At 32.6% G+C, this 26,438-nt stretch overlaps 1 protein-coding gene across 1 annotated transcript; it reads right to left on the reverse strand.

Annotated features, from left to right (window-relative positions):
* Positions 1–23,481: 23,481 nt before the first annotated feature.
* Positions 23,482–26,186, reverse strand: LOC123206531 (spermidine synthase 1-like). The gene is made up of 9 exons (XM_044623760.1): positions 25,980–26,186; positions 25,449–25,525; positions 25,241–25,363; positions 24,982–25,086; positions 24,558–24,630; positions 24,407–24,478; positions 24,123–24,318; positions 23,902–24,031; positions 23,482–23,828 (listed from the first exon to the last, which is right to left on the reverse strand). The coding sequence occupies exons 1-9, from the start codon at positions 26,140–26,142 to the stop codon at positions 23,769–23,771; spliced, it is 999 nt and encodes a 332-aa protein (XP_044479695.1). The 5' UTR covers positions 26,143–26,186; the 3' UTR covers positions 23,482–23,768.
* Between the last annotated feature and the right edge of the window lie 252 nt (positions 26,187–26,438).

The raw sequence follows: 26,438 nt of genomic DNA on the forward strand, positions 1-26,438 counted from the left end.
ATAGGGTTCTTATGATCAAGTGTCAAGTATTGATACTCTTGTCACAGATCAATTATTCTTAGGACAATTAATTATTTTAAATAAAAAACAAATAATATAAATGTCATTTCATTAATTAAATTTCTAAGGTTACATTGAATATCATTTGTGATAACTAATAAGATACATATCTAATACCATAGAAGGCTACATGCTTATCATACTTCCATAATGACAGAGACTTCGTCAATAGATTAGTCAAATTGTTATAAGTATCTACTTTTTCTATTTGTATATCTCCATGTTAAATGATTTTATCAATCAAGTGGTATCCTTTAAGTATGTGTTTGAACCATTGTTGAAACTGTGGCTCTTTTGCTTATACTATTGCTTTGTTGTTGTCGCAACGAAGTTCTATAGGGTTTTTCTCTAAATAGGGCTATGCCAAATTTGATAACAAACTTTTTGATCCACATTGCTTTTTTTGCCATATTTGATAAAACAATGTACTCAAACTCAGTTATAAAATCAGTTGTAGTATTTTTTTTGGAGCTTTTCCAATTGACTACTCTATCATTTAGGAAAAATACAAATCCCATTTGTAGTCATCATAATCTATTTAGAAATTGGCATTATTGTATCCTTGTATAATAAGCTCAAACTGTCTTCTATAAACCAAGAATATATCCTTAGTCATTTTATGATACTTTAAAATGTTTTTGATAGTTGTCTAATGACACTCTCTTGGATCTAATTGATATCTACTACAAATAGTTAAAGCGAATGAGACATCAGTATTCATACATAATATGACATACATGATCGATCTTATTATAAAAGTGTATTAGATCAACTTCATTTTATCTTTTTCTTTATACGTTTTGGGACACATTTCATAAGAGAGATATATGTCATGACTCATTAGAAGATATCTTCTCTTAGATTCTTTCATATTGAATCTCTTTAGTATTTTATCAATGCACATGTTTTGACTTAGTCCAAGCAACCTATGTGATTTATCTCAGTAGATCTTTATTCCAAGGCCATTTCTCTTATATCTTTCATGGAAAAGCACTTGGATAACTAAGTTTTTATTGATTGCAAATTTAGTATGTCATTCCTAATAATTAATTTACACATAATATCATAAATACTACTTTGCTTTCATTGACCTTCTTGTATACATATGGCTCATCTTCCTTTTTGATGAATTCGAATTCTCTCACAGCTTCATCAAAATGAATATTCCAACTCCTAGAGGCTTGTTTGAGTCTATAAATGGATCTCTGCAACTTGCATACCTTGTTTGCTTGTCCATCAAGAATAAAACTATTGGGTTGTGACACATACACATCTACTAAGTTTCTATTAAGGAAAACAATTTTGAAATCTATTTACTAGATTTTATAGTCATGGTATACGACTATCACAAGTATAATTCGAATAGACTTTAGCATCACAACTGGCAAAAAAGTTTCATCATAGTTTATGTTATGCTTATAAGGGAAACCTTTTATGACTAGTCATGCCTTGTAAGTATAGACGTTACCTTCCTTGTTGATTTACTTTATGAAGACCCATTTACACCTTGCGGGTTTTATCCTTTCAAGTGGATGTACCATAATCCTTACTTGGTTTTGGTACATGGAGTTTATTTCAGATTTCATGGCTTTAAGCCATTTAATGGACTCAAGATCTGTGATAACGTCGTGGTAAGTCCTAGGTTTTTAATCTTGAATGACTAGTACATCTTTGTGTTGAGTCAAGAGGTAGCCAAACTTTTCGGGCTCGTAATGTGCTTGACTGGACTTATACAACTTATGTGTATATTGAGTTGGTTACAGAGTAACCTTCTTACAATGTTTAACCACTTGTGGTGGCACGTCCTCATGTTTTATGTTTGTGATATCTTGTGGTGTCAAATTTTCATTGAGTTTAATCTTTCTTTAATTTGTTCTTTTGGAGATAAGATGCTTTTCCAAAAAAACTCCGTTTTGAGCAATGAAGACCTTTTACTTGTCTAGGTGATAGAAATAGTATCTCTTGGAATCCTTAGGATGCACCATAAAAATACATCTTTCAAATTTTGAACTTAACTTATTTGAAGTCAATTTCTTGAAATAAAATTTACTGCCCTAAACCTTTAGGTATTCTAAATTGGGTTTTTGCCAACTCCACAGCTTATAAGGAGTTTTGCCTACAGACTTAGACTGGATTCGATTTAGTGTGTACACGACTGTTTCTAGAGTATAACCTATAATGACATAGGTAGATTAGTAAAACTCATCTTTGATCTGACCATGTCTATTGAAGTCATATTCCTTTGTTCGGATACACCATTATATTATGATGTACCAATAGGGTGAACTGTGATACTATTCCATGTTTCTTCAGGTAGTCTTTAAACTCAATAGACAAGTATTCACCCTATTGATTACTTCAAAGGATCTTTATACTAAATCTAGTTTGTTTTTCACTTCGCTTTTGAATTCTTTGAATTTTTCAAAACATTCAGACTTGTTTTTTATTGTATACACATAGCCATATTTACTAAGATCATTATTAAATAGACAAAGTTAATAATACCCATTCCTGACTTGCACAATTAAAGGTCTACATACAGTAGTATGAATAATGTCTAATAGTTCTATTGTTCTTTCACAGTGTTTACTGAAGGTCGACTTGGTCATCTTTCCTATATGACATGATTCGTATTCATCATAAGACTCTAGGTCAAATAATTGTAAAACCTTACTTTATAGAGTTTCAAAATGTATTTTGATCCTAAATGACCGAGCCTGCAATGCCACAGATATGTGGTGTTTAGATCATAACGTTTAGTTATTTTATATTTGATACTAAATATTTTATCATCTAAATCAAGAACATAAAGACCATTTACCAAACTAGCCATAAATATTATTTAAGCTGATAGTTATAATACTACCAACAATTGAGGAGCAATATCCAAATCTATCCAAAGCATACACAAAAATTAAGTTCCTGGAAATGATAAGAACATGAAAACAATCCTTTATTTCCAAAAGAAAAAAACTTAGAGGGCAAATTGATAAAATAATTTTCTATGGCTAATACATTAACTCTGGCTCTATTTCTAACACGTAAATCCATTTCTTTTTTGGCAAGTTATGTACTTTGCCTTAATTCTTGCATATGAGAACATATGTGAGAACATTTTATGTCTACAACCTAAGATATAAATGTTGAGAAATTAATCTCAATAACAAATATACCTGAATTAGTTGACTTCTTCTTACTCTTAAGGCAGGCCTTGTAATATTTCCTCAATGTTCGACCTTACTGTAATGGAAGTAAACAACTTTACCCTTTCTAATGCCATCTGTAGGCTGCACCATAGTAAAAGCCTATTTTTGGGCTTTAGGCTTGCCTTGGCCTTATTTTTAGCTTTGTGTGCCTTAACATCTACATTAAGCATATTAGCAAACGTTTTTTCTCCTCTTCAACAATCCTAAGCAACCTTAGGAGCTTAGGGAGAGACTTTTTCTTTCCACTCATAAGGTAGTTTGTAATGAACATTCCATATGAGTTTAAAAGGGATTGTAAGAAAAAGTCAACAACTAAGTTATTGTTTATAATTATCCTGGTGATGACAACCATTCTATATAGCCAATTATCTTGACTATATGAAGCTTCACTATCTCTCTTTTAGACATATTACACCTATAGAGTCCTTTTGACACCTGATAAACTCATATCTCGTACTAGTTACAAACATCTCATAAAGGTGAAGAAGTATAAATTAGCCTTTAGTTGGCCTCAAACATGTTGCAAGAATAAAACATCAACCAACAATTTAAAGTAAAATAAAATCAATCATAAAATTGCAACAAAAATTTTATGATAGTCAGTTATAATTATTAAAACATGCAATTCGACATCAACAAATATGCAACTGAATTAAATAAATTCATAGGTATATGTTTTGTGATTTAATCCCTTGAAGGCGATTTTGATACCACTGTAGGAATTTTATAGCCTTAAACAGCGGAATACCAATTTAAAAATTAATTAAATAATACAAACATACCACTAAACCCCTTTTCGGATCATCCTTATAATATAATTAAAACACATATAAGGTGTTTCTAGGATGTACCTGTATAGATAGCTCCTTCATTTTTCTCTGAGGGAAAGAGTCATGCTTTTAGAACCAAGCATAGGCTTGCTCCTTGGTATCCACATGAAGTAACAACAATGAAGGCAAGACTATGCTCAAGGCTTGCTAGAACTCGAGGATAGTTTTGTGGTGAAAGCCAAGGAAAATCTCTCTCGACAGGTAGGTTGTCTGTATATAATATATTGTGTTTTTTAATGCTAGAGGCATACATATAAATACGCAAAACATGACTTGCCTAGGACTTGTACATGTCTCGAACAACTTTTCTTCATACATTTGAAACCCATAGGTTTCTCAGATGTATACTGTGTGGGTGGAAATTGTCCCACCTATGATGTGCATACACAACTCACGGGAGTTGTATTTTTGGTTAATGCATTAATGTGTATATCATGTAATCAATTTTCCCATGATTTTTTGTATTCACCCAAAATCATAGGTTATGACATTAATGGGGATATGATAAAATCTTATCATAGCCCAATTTTGAATTTTACATTAGATGATATGGATTTGAGTTATCAAACTAAATAAACTCAAGCCTACCAATTCTTGCACACACCTCAACTACTTAGGATTATTCCTAAGGTCCCAAAATAAATTATACTTTGGGTTTATAGATTTTTTCAAGACTTTAAGTGTTCCAAAAGTTGCCTGAGAATAAGCTTATAGAGAGATATTAGCATATTATATGTTAATACAAGCTAGATAGTAAGCTAATGAATGTCCAAAGGGTACCCTGTGGGACTACCACAGTTACACTTGAATGTGATGTGTTTGAGTTGTGTATGAATTCTTAGAAAAACAAGCCTCAAGTCACTTAAAAAATTAGCGTATAAATTCTTTATTGTAGCCCTCAATTTTAATTTTCTAAGAATTCTTTTTCCATTTCTGTAAATAGATTTTAAAATAAAGTTCCACATGATATACAAGAAAAGACATCAAACTTTAATCGATTTTGGTGGCGTACACCTAGATTTTGATTTGGGAGAATCATACGTCAACATATCAATTCGTACATCCGAATGCGACTAAAGAATTGTCATGTTTAAAAGCAAAAAAATTAAGACATAAATTGATTATGCATAGGCTAAATGCGATTTATAAATGATTAGAATTGCAATAAGTGTGACTAAGATAAAAGGTCTACTGAGGTGCCGAAAGATATCCAAGGAAAGATTTGATACAAACATAAGATAGATACCCTAGAAAAAGAGTAAGATTGATACGAGGAGTACCTTAGGGGTTGGATACTCGATGAAAGATTTGATATGAATAGAAGACATTCTCGAGGAGTTACATAGCCAAGGGAAAGATTGATATGCATACGAGAAAAATATCAAAGGGGTCTGATACTCGGGAGAGTGAATAAATATGATCGAAAGGGAGAAAAAATTCAAAGTAGAGAATAGATTGAATTCGAGATAAATTTGAGAATGTTATGAGAGATTAAGTATCAATAGGGACTAGATATGCCATTAAAATTTAAAATTATTCGATATCTACGAGACATAGAGATTGAGATTATTACGCTATTATGAAAGCAGTTATGGCCTAGACATACCCATAGATGGGTAAAGTCTGATGATTAATGCCCTTCAATTGAGAGATACATCATTGTCAAGACTATGGGTCTATTGAGTGGTTAAGACTTCTCATAATGTAGATAGTTAGTTGATTAGGGAGTCTTGGACTTATCAAGACATAGATAGTTTGTTAATAAGGGGTCAATCGATTGATTTAGCCAAGACTGTAAGTTCATCGAATAACGATAAATGATTAGATAACCAAGACTAGATAAAGATTACCTTGAGAGTGGTCACCAGAGTAGGTATATTGATTTCCTGAGATTTGGGTTAGATACTGATAACCTAATATTGAGGTCAATATAACCTGGGTAGTAAATAAAACAAATAAATTTAGGTTTGAGATTGTGGGATAAATCATCCTTCCTACTGAGTTTTATACTCATTATCCTTTTACATTTTGCAAGTGATAAGATTAAAGGTGACAATGGCAGTAAGACAATGACTGAATGATGGAGCAACATGCAAGATATAGATTTATAGACGTGGATAACCATGATTATGATGAATTTGATTTATATTCTTTTACATGGATTATGATTTTGAGGATATTATTATTGTGCTTCGAGATTATTCCATGATTATTGGATTGATATTTTTTTTTTTTAGAAAAAAGACTTAGAGATGTTATTCATATATTAATGAAAATTACACATGTTTGAATTGAGAACATTTGATTTTAAATTGATATGACATTCATACACATAAAGATTTTAATACTACTTTACCTCGAAGGATATTAGGGGTAGGGTGTTACGACTAGTATTAGATTCTAGATTTTGGGCACTCAAGTATATAAATTATATTGAGAGTACTAGAAAATGAGTCCTGTATGCCACATAGATCGCCTACACCTACCTATCATTGTAAGTAAAATTTAAATTTTTGTAATTTAATTTGATCATATCTATATAGAATGTAGGTTTTGATAGATAAGGAATGAGGAAAACACCTCTTGTTGCTACAAACCCTCTAAAGGATAACCCATTTGAGGTGAAAAATTAGAGATTGTCACCCTCGCACTAAATAGTTAAGGACATAAAGAATATTGTCTCTTAAATGTTGAAGGACCAATAGATATGAAGATAGAGGCATGTACATTAGGTGAAATGAGATAGAGCCCTAGATTAAATGATTAATAGGCTCAGGATAAGGCCATAGAAAACATATCCTTAAGATGTGAAAGATTACTAGATGAATAAAACCATAGCTTTGGGTGATTGGCTGACAACGGGACATAATCACCCAAAACTATTTGTTTGATTAACTAAAGTGAGAAGTTTCCTGTGATTGATATGATACTAAAAAGATTTCTTAAGGGGTTTACAAGATTAGCTAAACCACCCACAACTCTCATGAAGAAAGAGACCCAATTTTAGTGGAGTGAGGTTTATAAGAAAAGCTTCCAAGAATTGAAGAGAAGATCGACTTCAGCTTCGGTTCTCATACCAACAAAAAATTGTGTAGAGATTGATGTTTTCATAGACACTTCACACAATGGTATAGGAGCAGTTTTGATGCAGCAAGGTCGAGTGATAACATTTTCTTTAAGACAGTTGAAGGAATAAGAGAATTAGGGGTGGATTCGTGCAAGCTTAAGCCTGGGTGCAAGCTCCATAGCTTGTGAGCTTGGTTCGGATAAGCTTAATGAGCCTAAGCTGAGCCTAGCTGAGTTTGGCGAGCTTTAGATATCATGTTTAGAATGCACGTGCTTTTTTTCCTTTTTTTAATAATCTGAAACTAAATTGAGGTATAATAACTAAAATAAAACTGCATAAATACTATTATTTCAGTCAAAATTCATCAAACAACTTTAAAAACAACAAAAAAGCTCCATAATTTCTTATCATATATAATATAAAATACAACATTTGAAGCCTAAAAGTACTTATGATAACTAAAAGAGAAATGTGCATAACTTCTACATCATACCAATTGAATTTTTATCCTTTACAATGTACCAAAAAATTTGAAACCAAGTATTGAAACATTACATAACAGAGAGTTCAAGTGCCAAATACCCTTATTTGTTCTAAGCGTCAAAAACATGATAATAATCAAAGACTTATTTGGGATATGTGAATGAGATTATAACAACCAAAAAATATATTCAAAACCAGTTTGCAAGAATACAGTTGATACTCATTCCTTTTTAAATGAAAAATAAGCTGATCTTGAATAAGCCAAGTTGACAATAATATCAAAGCATATATAACATAGAAAGAGACAATATTATCACTTTACATTAATTTAGTTGCCATTTTATATTAAAAGTATATTTATCTTTCTCCCATTAAAAGATTTATACATCTAATTTTACACAGACTACTATTTTAGAGGTTCAACACAAATGATTAGCTAAAAAATATAAATTATGTATCAAAAGCTTAGATCAAGAGCTAAAATCGAATTTCTGAATCATCTAGTTGAAGTTTGAACAATAAATCAAGAAATAGCCCAACTAGATGAGTTACATTAGTAAATAGACTCGTTAGCATCTATCAATTTAATCTATTTAAGCCACAAATCAAGACTCTTTGCTTCTGTTTCAATACATGCATAGATGATACTATAACAAAAATCATCCATTTTAAAATATTAAAACAAAGGAAACTAAAGAATCAAATATACAATGAATCAAAGATCCAACTATAGTAAACATAACAACAAATCAACCTGAATTAACACAATAATAGGCTAACAACATAGAAAAACAAGTATGACAAAACCCCAAATTAGAGACCTTAATTCCAAAATTAAGGTTTAATAAATTCAAACAAAAAATTAATAAATTCAAAGTAAACAAATAGAAAAATACAAATCTAAAATGTCCTTGTGTCGTTGTCACCGAACTTGTCATTGTTGAATTCTCACTCGCTAGATAAATAGAACATAAAAGTGTTCTAACACCGAAATCTTCCATTGCCACGTGACTAGACTTGAACTGACGAAGTGCTTAAACTTGAAAATTGGATGGAGTCTATTGGAACTGACATTATCGACAAAGAACATAGGCTAGAACAAAATACTGAAGGTGTAACACCTTTCTCTAGGCATTTCTCCTTATTTGAAATATGCACCCTGAGAGATGTGACCTATCAAACTTCTATAGTATGCTATTATAGTTATTAAATACACTACATTGAAATCAGACCCACAATCACAAAAGTGTACTAAATATATAAATGATAATTTAAACACTATTTGGATAACATATATGAAACCATACAAATCAATGCAAAACAATTATCTATCAAGCCCAAGTGCATCAATACATGTAAAAGAATTCATAACAAATATATAAAAGAATTCATAAATAAAGAGATCCAAGTCCTTTACCCTCATGTGTTATAATAAGTCATACCACTAGCTCTCCATTACCATTCTGCTGTTTCAGAACCCTGCTTGCAAAATCACATAACAAATACGTAAGTGAATTTATACTCAGTAAGTAGCAAAAGTAATATATGATGTAATGTTACTTCCTTTCTATGAAAATTCATGATGTATTCTTAACATCCTAAATATCCATCTAGATTATCTCATTATATAACGCCTTTACTCATATAACGAGGTGTCATCCTGAATGACTAACACTTACGATGTACATCGACATCCTAAATGTTATGTGAAAGCTTATGACATCTTGAATGTCATTCTTATGTGCAATTCATACATATATCAGTCGAACTTGGGTTGTTGAGATAATACTACTCATATGTTGGTATCTTAGGTCCCTTCTATTTTCGCACACGTATTCCAAATGCTACGATGCCCATTGTTGGTACAGAATCACATAGATTTATTAGCACCATTGCTTTCATGACCACTCTACACACAATTTGATGACTTGTAGCATTATTCTACATCATATCTATTTTTTTTATCAGAACATGATCCGGTCAGGTACTACCATCTTCCATATAATCGGGCACACCTTTATTGATTTTCATCACCAACAACTCTTGTTAGGGTTTTATCATTGACTTTCTTTCATCAATGTCCTTTATAAGGGTACGTTTGTCATTTTTCTATCCCATGTATTCATAGAAAAACTTCATACATTTTTTTTCGATTTCAATTGTTTACATTTCCAAGTTTCCCTAAATTTACACATGTGTGTATCCTTTAAACATAGGTGTGTATTACCTAATCTATATGACTTATGCCTTAAGCACAAGAGAGTGTATCTTTAGTGCAAAGGCATAAGGTAGTATGTCTCATACCACATGGAGATGTGTTGCTAGAATTTTATAATTTCCAAAATTCCAAATCTAGTTTTTTTCCACTTTCTAGGCCATCAAAACACTTCTAAGAAAAGATATTTTGTAGCTAACACCTTACCATACAACCCTATTCCACACTATGACTATAAATTGATAACTAAAACATTACCAATATGGCATAATACATACCCCATATTCATATCCCACCCTATACTACCTTTCAAAAGCACATTCTATCACATAGGCAAAATTCCAACCTTTTATCAAACCTAACAAACCATTACAATAATTTAAACAACCCATATAAAAGAGAATCAACACTTAACCAAAAACTAATAATTCTAAACTATAAATTGAACAATAACCATGCAAACTCAATTAATCCCAACATCAATTGTCAACACATACATATAACTATCCTAAACAATCAAACATCATGCACACATTCAATTTAGAAGTTTCAAAAGCAATTCAATATAAAGAATCACATGAAACCATATTACTTACCTTGATAAAATGATGATAATAGTCTTCCCATAGTTTGAACAACTGCTAAAAACTTCTCTCCTAGCAAGACATGACTTTAGTACTCTTCAATCCTCTCTTCTCTCCTGTTTGACTGAAAAGATTTTAGCGAAAAGTGAGTGCTACAGGTTCTGTGACTGTTTTTATTTTCAAATTAAACAGATGTACACGAGTGTGTATACCAGTTATAAAACATTAAAACCACATTGCATAATTCTCACGGAACATATCCTTATCCCAAAATTCAAAATTCACTTACTAGACACGATCATGTACCCTACTTACATGGGCGTGTATCTTGGCCAAATTTGATCAAATTATATGATATGTAAAAAGACTATTTTGTCATCTCTGCCACATTATACACAAGTATGTAGCCTCTCATACACAGTCAAACATGTGACAAATCACATAATAGCTGCTTAAACACAATCTCATAGAAAAAATACTTAAAAAAACCAAAATAACCTCAAGCATACGTATGGATGTTACAAAAGGTAAAACTAGAGTTTGGAAATTAGAGACTTGGAGAATGACACATGACTAAGATATGAGAAGTAAACAAAGTAAAACCTTTGTTTGCTTTTCATTTATAAACAATGACAGTGTCCTAATATGAGAAATAAGAATGGGCAAACCATCTTGGCTCGTGAGCTTAGCCAAGTAGCATTGCTGAAAGATAAAGCTCAGACTTGAGCTAATTTTTTATGGAATGTAAAATTCAAGGTCAAGTTGAGGCTTGTTTTTGTGTGGCGTATTTAGGGCTTGTTCAAGCTGAGTTTGATCTCAAATAGGATCGACTCAATCCCAACCCTAATAAGAATAGACTCCCCACACATGAGTTTAAGCTGGCAACTATAGTGTTCACGCTGAAGATCTGGTGACACTACTTGCATAGGGTGAGTTGCAATATCGACACCAACCATAAGAGCATGAAATATTTGTTCACATAAAAAGAGTTAAAAATGCAACAACGACGGTGGCTAAAATTGGTCAAGGATTATGATTGTGGGATAGGATACTACCCTAGAAAAGCCAATGACATAGTCAATGCAATGAGTAGGAAAGTTCCCATGGCATAAATCTTGCACATAGAAAGTTACAACTAGAGACAGTCAAAGAGTAGATTAAGATAGTGATTATGCATTGGTGAGACTGTAGATTTGTTAACCTTTTATGGATCAGATCCGAGCTTTTCAAATTGAGGATGAATAATATAGAAAAATCAAAGAGAGATTGGCAAAAAGCCTTAAGACCGAGTTTTAGATAGAAAATGATATTTGGAAATTTTAAGGCTAAGTATGCATCCCTTAGGTAGCAAATTTGAGACAAAAGATTCTAATCAAGGCTTATAATTTTCTTTACATGACCCATCTTGGGAGTGTGACGATGTTCTAAGATCTATAGAGGAGATCTTGGTAGTCTGGCTAGAAGAAAGATGCTGGTGAGATTGTATTAAGATATCTCACCTACCAACAAGTCAAGGATGAATATCAGAGACCATTGGAACCACTACAACATTTGAGTATACCAAAGTGGAAAGAGAGCATATTTCGATAGATTTTATTGTAAGCTCCTGAAAGTTTAGATGGGGTACAATACATTTTGGGTGATTATGGATCGATTGACTAAGTAAGTGCTTTTTTTATCAGTCAAGAATACTATCTTTACTAATCAACTTAGACATATTTATATCTAAGAGGTGATGAGATTACATTGGGTACCTTACATGATAGTCTCTTATCCCAAAACTTGATTTGTGATGACATTTTAAAAGAGTTTGTAATGATCCTTGGGTATGAATTTGGCCTTTAGTATAACATATTATCTTAAACAGATGGATAAATAAAGAGGACAAACCAAATTATAAGAGATATGTTTCAAGCTTGTTGTATAGAGCATAAGGCCACTTGGTTTAAGATTCAGCTATTGGGGAAAAAAATCTAAATAAAGAAGGAAGAAATTTAACAACCTTAAGTATGCCCCATGGATACTAATGTCTTGTCTCTAAAATTTTAATTTCGGGTTCAAATAAGATTTTGATCAAATCCAAGCCAAAATCAGAAATAAATTTCTAATCAAGCCAAAAACAATTATAGGGCCTTATTTAGGCCTGATAGGCGGCTTATGCATGTGTGAATTAAAAAAAAGGAAAAATAATTTTAAAGTAGGTGGGATTGCCACCTATTTTATTAGTTAATTGTCATAAGAGTTTTTCCCACCTATTTTATTAGTTAGCTGCCATAAGAGTTTTTCTTCTAAGAAACAACTATAGAGAAAAAGTTATGGAAGAAAGAAATGCTAGTGAAGAAGATGAGTAAATCTAACAACTTTAGTAAAGAGATCAAAAAACACAAGAGAAAGAAAAAAGAAACCCACTACCACCAAACTTTGTTGGAAAATTGCTAAGTAAGTGGGTATGTTTTCCTCTCGATTTTTGGTATGAATCTTGTTGTGTGCCAATTATGAAGGGGTGGAGGAATTTTGGACTATTGTGTTGGGTAGGTGCCTAGAGCCAATTGAGTTAGTATTTTTAATTGTAATTGTAATTTTATAATCATTAATTAATAAAAGATTAATTGTTATTCAATTCATATGTGTCCTTTTATATGATTATACGAATAACGTGCCCTTAAAACAGTAAAACTATGATTAGGAGATCAGATAACTGATCATGAGAACCTTATGGACACATTAAGTGATCATTATGGAAACATTCATAATCTCAACATTGTAATGAACAATGGCACATATAATGATGATAAGATTATTATAATATTGAACGACCCCACTGAAAGACTATAACAGTTCTTACGTGTCAAAGTTGTTTATAGATAGTTTGGTGCAATACATAGGTGAACGTTATAGGCATGTTCATTAGACTGACCCTACTAAAGGATATATATATATATAGATGGTTGCTCTAGTGTCTATGATTTGAGGTCATCAAACTATCTCATATAGGAATCGGTATGATTTGACACTATCTAACGTACCACCATAACTAGGGTATCATAAAAGTAATGTATGACCATATCGTGAGATATATAGAGACTATGATTGATTAATAAAGGATTCGTTACTCCTAAGCACATGAGAAGATATCTCATATGAGAATACTAAATGACATTCATAACTACTTGAATCCGTGACTATAATAGGATAAGGTCATAGTCTAATTCATGTAAGTCATTAATGTGTATCAGTTCATACCGACAAACTACTAAGATAAACAAATTTCTATGTCTTAACCTTGAGAGATATTGGTTAATGAAAAGATTGAATTGCACGTAACTGTGATGTTGTAAAAGTTTAGGAAATGTCTACTAACACTTTATTGTTCAAGTGGTCATGATGTTTTACTAAAGGTTAATCTTGGTCTGTGTTTGAATTTGATCTAAATTAAAATATTATCGATTAGATAGAAAGCTTATAGGTCACACGTATATAAGGGTTGAATCAAACCTAGATGTGAGGATCATTTGATGACAATCCTAGTGTTTAGGGAGAAGGAGAACTTTGTTGACCATACTTAACCAAAATCCGTTGGTGTACATGGTGCCACGTGGAACCATGCAAAATGACAGCTTGGCATGGCTAGCCAAGAAATTGTCCAACTTTGCAAGGCATGATTCATGCTAGGTGGTACATTTTAGTGTCTACCTGTGCATGGTTTAAAATGTGCGGAGTGGCACACAAGTGTACTACCAATACAAGTGTGTTAATGGTTTCTAGTATGAGTAAAACTCTTGTTACACTCAGACACCTACACAAAAATATAAATAATAAGTGTAAGTTTGAATAACAAAAGTAGTTCATAACACTACTCAAAATATAACTCATTCATAGAAAACCCTAACCATTTGGGTTTATCTAAAATTCTTTTTTCCCATGAACATAACTGTCTATTACACAGAACCTTAGCAACCTTTTCCTAGACAACTTTTTATATTCATGCTGCACATGGATACTAGGGTGCCACCTCATGAGGGTTGGATAACATTCGTTTCTTTGCCATGTGAATATTTGAAAGAGCCACCAATGCAAGTATAAACCTTAAAACACCCTATGGATGTTTTACATATTCATGTTAAATATGGTTGAAAATGGGTATCTTGGTCAAGGTTTTAGGATTTTTTTTTATAATTTTTAATTTCATTGTACTGTTGGTTAACGACACCCTAAAACCTTGCATATTATTTCCATGTGTTGCCTTCATGTTGATTTATTTTGTTGCTTCAAACTTATGTTGGTCAATGTATTTTTCATGAATATAGTGGTTAGATTATAAAGGTAGTTTGCATGAATTTCGGTGGATTGACTTAATGGCTTGCATGTGTTATGCTATTATTGCATGTTGTACATTAGATTCCTGAAATCTTGAACTTGATCATTATGGTTTGCATAAAGTTTGAGGTTAGTCTTTGTATGGTTAGCATATGATTTTTGAGTGATTACATTTTATTAAGTTAATTTTGGAAATTTTTGGACTGGACAACAAGCCATGTTTTGGCCAAAAAATTTGCCCATCGAGGATACAGGTAAGCTTTCAAAAGGTACCCCATGGAACTAATGTGCACCAATTGAACATGATGCAATTGAGTTATGAGTTTGGATTGGATTTCTAGTTGAAACATTAGGTCGTAAATTGCCTAAAAATAAGCCTATAAAGAGAAATTAGCATATTATATGTTAATACAGGTTGAATGATAGACCATGTTTAGGTAAAAAAATCTACCTATCAAGGATACCGATGAGGTTTCGAAAGTACCCCATAAGATCGCCGCACACGTTCTTAAACATAACGCTTTTGTTTCAAGTTTGGATTGGATTTTTAGCCAAAACATTAGGCCACAAGTTGCCCAAGAATCAGCGTATAAAGAGAAATTAGTACATAATGTGTTGATATAAGTTAGACAACAGGCCATGTCTAGTTTAAAAAATCCATTTACCAAGGACATTGACATACATTCGAAAGGTACTTTGTAGTAATACCACAAGTGCTCTTGAATGTGATGTCTTTGAGTTCTGAAACTAGATTGGATTTTAGGCCGAAAATAGGTTATAAGTCACCTCAAAAATCAGCTTATAGATTTTTTATTGTGTTTGTCGATTTAATTTTTTAAGAATTCATTTTTTGCTATCGTAAAGAGGATTTAAAATAAAGTTCCGCATACAATTAAAAAACATGCCAAAATTTAATCAATTTTTATGATGTATGTTTGGATTCCAACTAAGAAGAATCATATGTTAACCTATTAGTTCAAAGATCCAAATATCACTAAAAAATTATCATATTTCTAAGGAAAAAGAAAAATATGGAAATAAATTGATTACACATAGAATAAAAACAATGTAGAAATTATTAGAATTGTGATAAGTTTGAATAAGATAAAAGGCTCGTCAAGGCGTTGAAAGATACTTGAGGGAGCGAATATATATGATCAAAAGAAAGAGAAAATCTTTGATAGAGAATAGATCGGACTAAAGATAAGTCCAAAAGTATTATGAGAGATTTAGTACCAATAAGGATTAAATATCCCAATAAGATTTGAGATTATTAGGTACTAATAGGGACATGGAGATTAAGATTTTTAGGCTAGTAGGAAGAGTATCTGTGACCTAGGTATACCAATAGATAACGTAAAGTTTATCGAAATATTTTCTTAGATTGAGAGATACATCATTGCAGGGATTGTGGGTTTGTCAAGTGGCTAAGACTTTCTAAGACATAGAAAATCCATGGATTAGGGGGTCTAAGACTTACCAAGATATAGATAGTCTATCAATTGGGAGTCAACTGATTGATTTAAATAGGACCATGAGTCCATCAAATGGTGGTGAGTGGTGGGACAACCAAGATTAGGGAGAGATTGCCTTGAGAGTGGTCATTAGAATGGGTACGTTGATTCTCTAAGATTTGAGGTAGATACTAACAATCTAAGATCAAGATCAAGATAACTTAGGCAGTATAAGAATGAGATATATTGAGATTTGAGATTGTAAGATATATCATCCTTACTTGCTGAGTTTTATAGTCATCTCATTCATTTGCATTTTACAGGTAACAAGATTAGAGGTGGCAACGACAACGAGTTAATGACTCAATGATGGAGTAACATGCGAGAAATGGACTCAAAACTTACATAGCCATGATTATGATCTGATATGACTTTGATGGATTTGATTTATATTCTAGTACATGAATTATGGTTTTAAAGATATTATTATTATTGTGTTTGGGGAATATTTTGTGATTCTTGAATCATTAGTTTTTATTTTTATAATAAAGGCTTGAGATGTCATTCATGCATATAAAGATTTTAGTAACACTTTACCCTAAAGGATATTCGGTTCAAGGTAAGGTGATACAGTGAGTTTAGGAAAGAAACGACTATTAGTTAAACGACTAACAGTTTTGGTCCATATTAGTCAAGAGAATAATGAATGCTCGTTTATAACAAAAGCAAATACCCATGCATAGGTTTAGTTAGATGCACGGTGAGCAATGCTAATGATGTACATTATGATAGTCATTAGTTGTGCGCAAAAGTGGCATTATATATGAAAGCAATAAAACTACATAAGAGTTAGATATCCATGAGATACATCTTGCACATTAGCCACTTGTTTTAGTTCAGTTTAGTTTATGTGTGCATGGTAAGAGATAGTGGCATCAGTAGTTTTTCCACATGGCTAGTAGGATGCATCATGTACACATTCGTGGTAGGGGTCATCCCAAGATGATAATCTAATTAGTAGTTCTATAGCTATACTTACATGGTAAGGGAAGGACCACGATTAGTTTCCTTGTGTGACTAAGGTATCATAGATAGTTAGCCCAAAGGTTCACATTATGTGCGAGGTATATAAATAGTAGACATATAGGATGTCGATTACTTTCGCAAGGACATCATATATGTCAAATTCAACTTAGAAGTTTGTAATCCGAGATGACACTATCTATGTAGTTAGAGCATGAGAGTGTTAAGATGAGATGAATGGGCATAAGAGGATGTTGGAAAATATCTAATAGTGGCTAATATTAATGGGACACTAGATTTTATATTGTTTTACACAAGGTTTTAAAAGGTCACCTACTTACTAAGTGATTTTCACTCGCTCCTTTATGTGATTTTATGTAACACTTTTGTCTAGAAACATTGCTCTCTAGAGGAAAAAATTACTAACATTGATCATAAGAGTTTTCATTTAAATAAGGCCAAACGACTATTTCCCACCCAAGGTTTGATGTTTTCTCAAATATCTACCCTTTAACTATGAAAACACCAAACACCTACCTATGAGCAATTAAAATTAACGGTGGTAAGAGTAAAATCATTATTTTTTCTATAATATTAAAAAATAAACTAAAATATAAGCTATTTTTGCCCCTCTAAACTTTGAAAACTAAAATTTTTCCTCAACCTAAGTTTTAAAAAATGGTAGTTTCACCCTAGGGTTTCGTTTTGAAATCTCTGACGACATCTCTGGTTCTATTATTGACGACCTCTCCCTCTCGAGACATCCTCTCCTTCCGGTGATCTCTTTCTTCTTATTTGGATGTCCAATCGACGTCGGAGAAGCCTTGGGAGATGAAGAACTTTATCGGGGAAGACGAAGTTCTTCATCTTCCCAGACAAAGATAAAGTCGTGGTCTTCCCAAAGGTCTTCTTCTAGGAAGACGATCGTCTTCCCAGATGAAGACGACAGCTTCGTCTTCCCTGATGAAGTTCTTTGTCTCCCAAGGCATGTTCGACGTCGATTGGGCCTCCAAATGGGAGGAAAGAGATCGTCGAAAGGAGAAGATGCTTCAGGAGGGAGAAGTCATCGGCAATGGAGCCAGAGATGTCGTTGGAGATTTCAAAACGAAACCCTAAGGTGAAACTACCATTTTTTAAAACTTCGGCTGGAGGAAAATTTTAGTTTTTAAAGTTCACAGGGGCAAAATGAGATAAAATTTTCAGGCATTAGGGTTCTGCTAAATTTAACCGACCATGGGTGGGTGTTTGGTGTTTTCATAGTTAAAGGGTGGATATTTGAAAAAACATCAAACCTTGGGTGGGAAATAGTCGTTTGGCCTTTAAATAAAAATGAAAACAAATAAATGAATTTAATCATAAAAGACTGGAATACCTATTTATTAAAACAAAGTGTAGAAAACGTGCAAAAGATGTCTCTACTACATAAGAATGAGTCTAAGTTCCTAGCTACAAAATAAATGGTTCTTAGTTTAATGAAAACATAAAAATAAATAAAACATGAAAATACATAATAGAATGAAATGATGATAAAGTCCTCCACTGCTCATACATGTCGAATCTAGTATCTTAGCCATTATTGGGTCTTATCCCTATAAAAAAAAAAAAATGTCAATGATAAACACTTAGTAAGTAGGAACATAATATATATTTCTTTTTCATCTAGTATGAAAGTTTGTTCATTAGTGAAAATTTCACACATTTACATGGTTGTTTGGCTCATCGTTCACATTTATGAAATTATAAAGTATTTCATATATGAGACAATGAACACTGGTCCATGAAAGCCTACATGTCGTTCAAGGTAGAAATTATAGTTTTAACCCATTTTGTAAAATAAGGACCAAACTGCAAATTTCTGGTCCTTTAAGCTTGAATCAATTATGCAAAACTTGAAGGACTAAAAATAATTTAGCACTTATCTAAATAATTAAAATTAATTTAATTTAATTTTAATTATGTATGTATGTATATGCATAGTTTCTAATATACAACTATAGACCTATAGATGCTTTATTTTATGTGTCATTTTTTCTCTTGGTACACCCCATCATAATGGTATATCTGAGTAGAGTCCATGATGTGTTTTACAGATCTACCATTGTCATTTTGTAGCCATGCCTTATAAACAGCTTCCTACACACTGAATCATGTCCCGTTAAAATTTGTGGATAAGACTTTATATGAGTTATGGATTGGGCGAAAGGTCATTCTTGATTACTTAAAGACTGGAGGTTGTGATGCTTATATCAAGAATCTGGCTTTGAACAAACTGAGCGCTAAATTTGAAAAGTGTATCTTTGTAGAGGTATTTAAAGAAAACCAAGGGTTACTATTTATACCACCCGAAAAGATCAAAAAGTCTTTATTACTTGAATTAGTGTCTCCCACGAGAGATAATTTATTCTTAGGAGAACTAGTGGAAGAAAGGTAAGACTTGATAAAGTTCTAGTTTCATAAGATATCATAGATATTAGACAAGATGATGTGTCACCACAGGTGGAACATAGTAAACCAACTCAACATGCACAAGAGCTACGTAGGTTTAGCTTAGTATGCGACAAGCTAAAAAGATTCAGTCTTCTTATGGCTTAACACGGTGACATACTGGTAATCCATAATGATAAGCCTATGACGTATGTTGATGATATTTTAAGTTCAAACTTTGAGAGATGGCTTAAAACCATGAAATCTAAGATGAACTCTATGTACCAAAACCAAATTTAGACTTTGGTGGATGCACCTAAAGGGCTAAAACTTGTAAAGTACAAATAAGTGTTCAAAAAGAAAATTGGCATTGAAGATAATGTGAATACCTATAAAGCATAACTAGTTACCAAAGGTTTCACCTAAAAATATGACATTCACTATGATGGAACCCTTTCACCAGTTGTGATACTTAAGTCTAGCAAGATTATACTTGCAATTGCTCTATTTTACTATATGAAATCTAGTAGATAAATGTCAAGATCGTCCTCTTCAACTATAACCTTATATAGGAACAAATAAGAATTTTTATTTGTTTCTACAAGGTCTCTCTTGCAGTGTTTCCACTGTACTCATTTCTAGTCAATTGAGTTTATAAAAGTGAAGTCGTTCTATTCGTTTAAACACCTTTTTCATTTAAAAGATATTAAGTTTTTTTCATGACCAAAGTATTCTAAAGAAGAATAATAATTAACAAAATTGGAAAGACATAATGGAAACTAAGTTGTTAGACTACAAAGGCAAAATGAGCTTCCAGTCCAAAGAATACATAAAGAACTGGAAGGACAAGAAAAAGAGAAGAAAGAATCAACCGTAGAGAAATGATCTACTAAGGAGAGATGATCCTTATACATGTCAAATATGGGCATAGACATGTTGGAAAGTGTATGGTTGGACAGAAGGTTTGTTATAAATGTAAGCAGCCATGTCATTTTGCCTATGAGTGCATAGTATGTAAGGAATTTATAGCCTTCAGGTAGTGAAATAGCAATTAAAAATTTTAATTAAACAAACAAACATTCTACAAAAACCCTTTTTAGATTACATTTGTAGGATAATTAATTCACAAACATATTGTTTACACTCATAGAGTGTTTGTAGAATATACTTATGTAGACGATTCCTTTTGACTTCATTGATTGAGACAAATTATGAAATTGTTCTCATAACCAAGTATAAGTCTGAACTTTAGTATCCACACGAAGTACAAACAAGATTGGAGACTGAAACCATACTCAGAGATCTATTAGAATCATAAGGATGGCAGGATTGGAGACTAAACCTTGCTCAAATATCTAGTAGAATCATGAGGATGGTTTGTGTGATTTTAGATGAATAGTCATTGGAAGACAAATTCATCAAGGTAGTGCATATATTTACATGTACACATGTAAGCCCCACCCATGTGGGTTTAATATATATTATGTGTACAACTTTGTATATAAATACCGATGTATCATCATGTAATTGAGGGTTATTTTATCTTTAATTTTGAATTATCTAATTACATAATAATACATTATTGTTTGTGTACATAACATTACTCATTACAATAAAACTATATGCACAACTTTGAGTATAAATAACGATGTATCACTATATAATTAGATGTTATTTTATCTTTAATTTTTAACTATTCAATCATATGATAATACGTTATTGTTTGTGTACAAAGTTGTGCACATAGCATCACTCATATATATATATATATTAAAGTTATGGCCAACATGGATTATAAATTGTCAACCTTGTATTTCCTCACATTCAACCCTAATCACTCAAAATTATTTCAATTTAATCCCAAAGTACCATAAAATATACTTTTGGGTCTAAAGACTTTTCTAAGACTCAAAACCTTCAATCTAGAATCAAGATCATATCCAATTCGAATTCAATTCAAAAAATTTTATGCCTCCAGAGTTTGATAAACTCTTTTTGTGTGTAACATATAGATTCATCACTAAGTTAGTAATGACTAGATTTATACTGAGCTTCCAACTTAACATTCGTCTGAACATAGACCAAGAGCAGTCTCTAGCAAAACATCATGGTCACCCGATTAGTGGAGTGTCAGTATATAACTTCCTAACTTGTCAGTGATATGATTACTCGTACAATTCAATCTTTTCATCATATAATATCTCTTCAAAGTTAAAGTATGGATGAAGTGTTTTTCTTAGGGATTGTTAAGTTATATAGACTAACTTTAATCAATGACCAAAAAAATATTAGATTGAGTATCAGCTTAAAATTATTTCAATTTAATCCCTCAGTACCATAAAATATACTTTTGGGTCTAAAGACTTTTCTAAGACTCGAAACCTTCAATCTAGAATCAAGATCATATCCAATTCGAAAAATTTTATGCCTCTAGAGTTTGATAAACTCTTTTTGTGTGTAACATATAGACTCATCACTAAGTTAGTAATGACTAGATTTATACCGATCTTCCAACTTAACATCCGTCTAAACATAGACCAAGAGCAGTCTCTAGCAAAACATCATGGTCACCCAATTAGTGGAATGTCAGTATATAACTTCCTAACCTGTCAGTGATATGATTACTCATACAATTCCATCTTTTCGTCATATGATATCTCTTCAAAGTTAAAGTATAGATAAAGTGTTTTTCTTAGGGATCGTTAAGTTATATAGACTAACTTCAATCAATGACCAAAAAAACATTAGATTCAGTATCAGCTCAATCTCACTATAGTTATAGATTTAATTGGTCATTGTCATCTGTTAGGGGGCCCTAACTGAGATATCAATTCTTGTGCTTAAGAGTAATGAATCTTCTGTTGATCAATTATAGTTTTCATATATTTCTTGATATGACCACCATGGCCTTCATATATTTCTCGATATGACCAATCACCACCTTTTTGGCAATCCTTTGCTTGAGTACGTTGGACTGGTGTCAAACTATACCGATCCTTACACAAGACGTTTCGATAACCTCAAGTCTAAGGATAATATGTACTTTTATTCACTAAAATGATATATTTTATAGACACTAGAACAATCATCCATATGAAATTCTCTTGGCAAGTTAGTTCAGTGAATATATCTATAACGTGTACCTATTTATTGCACCAAATTGTCAACAAAATACTTTGACATATGAGAATTGTCATTATTTTTCGATAATGTTGTTTAACACTATGATAACTTTATCACTATTACTCATACCCTTAATTATGGTAATATCAGAGTTACGGACGTTTTAAGAATAATCACCTAAGGTGTATGTAAGGTTCTCACGATTAGGTGCCAAACATTGATCCCTTTATCACGGTTCAACAATTCTTAGGACATTTGTCATAGCATATATTAATATGTTTTATGGATAAAGAACGTCATAATAGATTATAAATATGATCTTTATTAATAAACTTGTATTGTTACGGGGATTAGTTATAGGGTACCAAACCCAACACAGTAACAGCTACAACCCTTTTTGTCTGTCCTTCCCCAACTATCTGCCCTAGAGGAGATAGTGTTACTGCTGTGCACTCTCAGGTGAAATGAGATGGCTGCTTATATCTGTAGCTGCCTGCATCCCTCGCAGCATCCCCTACAATCCCCTTTGTTATTATGGCAGGGTCTCTGATTATTAGTCGAAGCTAACACGTGAATTGCGTGTTTGAGGAGAGGGGACTGCAGGGATGAGTGAAGAGAGAGAACGACGACAGGGTGAATGGAAACGAGTGAAGCAACAATGAGGAAGGGACTGCGCGGCCAAGGGGAGAAAAACATACTAAAGCAAATTTCACTTCATAATCATAAAAGTTGACAGATACAGTAACAGTAAAAATTAAGGAGAGATTGAACCTATAATTCAGTATTATTACTGTAAATCACATTGTTTGAATTTGAAATTAAATTGAAAACCTAGTAAAGTATTCAGTTGCTTGACATGTATTGAGCCTTTCCCAGATTACTTATTTCAGAAAATCAACTCATCGATCCTCTTATGATTCAGTTTGTAACATTAGTGATAACTTCCCTTCACACTCCTATCAAGACTCTCATGTCGGGCGTCTTAGTGGTTCATGGCTGACTTCTTTGCAAATGATGGCAGACAAAATGCGGCACAATGTACCTGAACGTATATACAGTAACAAATTAAGGAAGAAAGAGTGTCTCAGAATCAGTGGTTTGAGGAATTATACTACCTCTGAGTCGTAAAATTTCAGCGGCTCTTTCGCCACACCAGAAGTTTGTTTGGGATCCAAAGGGTTGACAGGATGCTTGAAGTCCACAAATGGACCCTCAGTAGAACAAAGCATGAAACCTATAACTCCACTGAATTTCAAATGGGGTTAAATGGAAATACATGAATGGGATAGATATTACAGAATGTTAGGAAAAAGTGATGAGGAGGATGCATGCATGCCTTGGATATGTAGGAACTATCGTCCACGCATAGCTGGCAGAGCCTTTGAATACCCGGCGACAGTTTCCGACGAGATCTTCGATGCTGAGTGCCGGATACCATAGACTTTCCGCCTGGGTACACATAACTCCACCAGGGCGGAGAGCTTTTGCCACCAACTCGAAGAACGAACTTTCGATCAAGTCATCTCCAGGTTCTGCATAGAATCTTAAAAGACAAATTAATAATCTATAATTGAAAATGATATATAAGTTCTTGAAGAGAGAGGAGAGGAAGAACAGTACTTATTGGGTCAAATGCATCCACTATTATGGCATCATAGGTACCACTTTGAACGGACTTCAGAAATTTAGTCCCTGACAAATTTTCAACGTATAAAGAAAATTAACTTTCAGGGTAAATATTAATAAGAACTAGCGGTCGAATTGAATTTACCGTCTTTGACATGAAGTTTTACTCGAGTGTCCTCATATCCTACAGCAATATCTGGGAAGAATTCCTTGTACACCTGCAATAATTATTATATGAAATTCTCCGTCTGAAATTCGGTTTAGTATCATATTAAATGATACATGTTTCATCTAAACTTAATAAAGTAGGACCGTCAAATGTTAGAAAATTTCTTAACGTGAACTATACTAATTATGATTTTAATTTAATAATGTTATGTAATTAAATAGTCTTATGGTAATTTATAGATGAATTGAAGTAATTAATAAAAATAAATCCAATATATTAACCTTAAGGTTTATTAGACTTTTGATTGATTATTCTTATTCCATGTTATGTATATTAAATCTTACATGCAGACCTCTCTATTGAAATTCCAATTAATAATGAATAATTAAATATTACTCACGTTCACCAGCATTTTGTCAATCTCGCATATATCAATCTGCTCAACGGAAGAATGTCGAGAGATTTCACGTAGTATTCCACCATCTCCTCCCCCAATAAGCAATACCTGAAATATTATTAAAAAAGAAAAAAATTCAACGACAGGCCAATGATTTGAAGATAGAAAATTGCTGTCTAACAAATTACTCAATGGTTGTACTTATGTAGACCGGATCTGGGAAAATCCTTAGAATGATTACAAATTATGATAAAAGAGAAACCTTTCTTGGGTTCGGAATAGAGCAAAGAGGAAGGTGAGTAATCATTTCTTGGTATGCAAATTCATCCTTTTCTGTGAGCTGCAGAGCTCCATCTAGAACAAAGACCTTCCCATGCGATGATGACTGCAGATTTGTGTTATCAGGGGACAATACATAATAATAAATTGCAATGAATATACACAAAAATAATACATATAAATGTGTATACCTGAAACACCATCATGCTTTGAAACTCAGACTTTCCTTGGAATATAATTTTTTCTACCTTTAAGAAGTGTGCTTGGCCTGCAAGATTTGTCAAACAATTTGATTAACGTTCAGTAACCAACAATCATACTATCACAAGGCACAATTATCACTTGAAAAAGTTTGAGAAATTTCGGGTTGCATATTTATGATTTGGTCTCCTTGCTTGAGCCTGAAATTTGCCAACTTTACAAATCGATTTTGTGCTTATTTATCAAAGAAAAAGGAGGGGGAAAAAAACAAGAAAGAAAGAAAGAAGATTGCATAAACAAGTCCGGAAAAACAACATAATTTACTTTGAAATGTTCATGGGAAAGCTTCAAATCAACAAGTGCAGCAAATGTTAAACAACATCCCACAGATTTAAAATTATGATCCAAGTTGTGACATACTGGAAAAAGAATGATGAACATTCAGTTACTTTGCCAAAGAGAAAAATGGATAACAAAGATGGCGATGAAGTGAGAAAAGAAGTTAGTGTTATCTCACAGACCTGGCCATACTGGGCAATGCTCCGCAAACCACCCAGGAATGGTGGGATGATGAGGCTTATGAGTACTTTCGTCAGCTTCTTCTCTTTCAGAATGAATCAATGAAGTTACGGCAACTTCAGACTCACCATTATAGGCCGAAACTACGCTCTTTGTTCCTTCCATGAGTTCTCCTTCTCTAACTCCCTCCCCACTGTGATGTGTTTTGGCAGGCTTTATTATATATATATTGATTGTCTTACTTAAAAATGGAAATCTGTAATCAGTACACCAAATCACCCACTTTTTTTACTTTTCTTGCATGTAATTTAACTCATAATTAATTTTCTTGTCCTCACTAGGGGAAAAAATTTGATTAATTAATTTATTAGGTCAGTTTCAAACTTATGTATTAATTATTTTGCCATTTATTTATCAAATATTGAAACTTCATTCAAAAATAAATCAATTCCATCCACAAA

The sequence above is a fragment of the Mangifera indica genome, unplaced genomic scaffold, assembly GCF_011075055.1.
Source record: "Mangifera indica cultivar Alphonso unplaced genomic scaffold, CATAS_Mindica_2.1 Un_0040, whole genome shotgun sequence".
NCBI lineage: Eukaryota > Viridiplantae > Streptophyta > Magnoliopsida > Sapindales > Anacardiaceae > Mangifera > Mangifera indica.

Coding starts and splice junctions, on each gene's coding strand:
- LOC123206531 (XM_044623760.1), bottom strand. CDS start 26,142: ATGGAAGGAACAAAGAGCGTAGTTTCGGCCTATAATGGTGAGTCTGAA. Junction 25,364..25,448: donor AAAGCATGATGGTGTTTCAG/GTATACACATTT, acceptor ACAAATCTGCAG/TCATCATCGCATGGGAAGGT. Junction 24,479..24,557: donor AAAACTTCATGTCAAAGACG/GTAAATTCAATT, acceptor AAAATTTGTCAG/GGACTAAATTTCTGAAGTCC.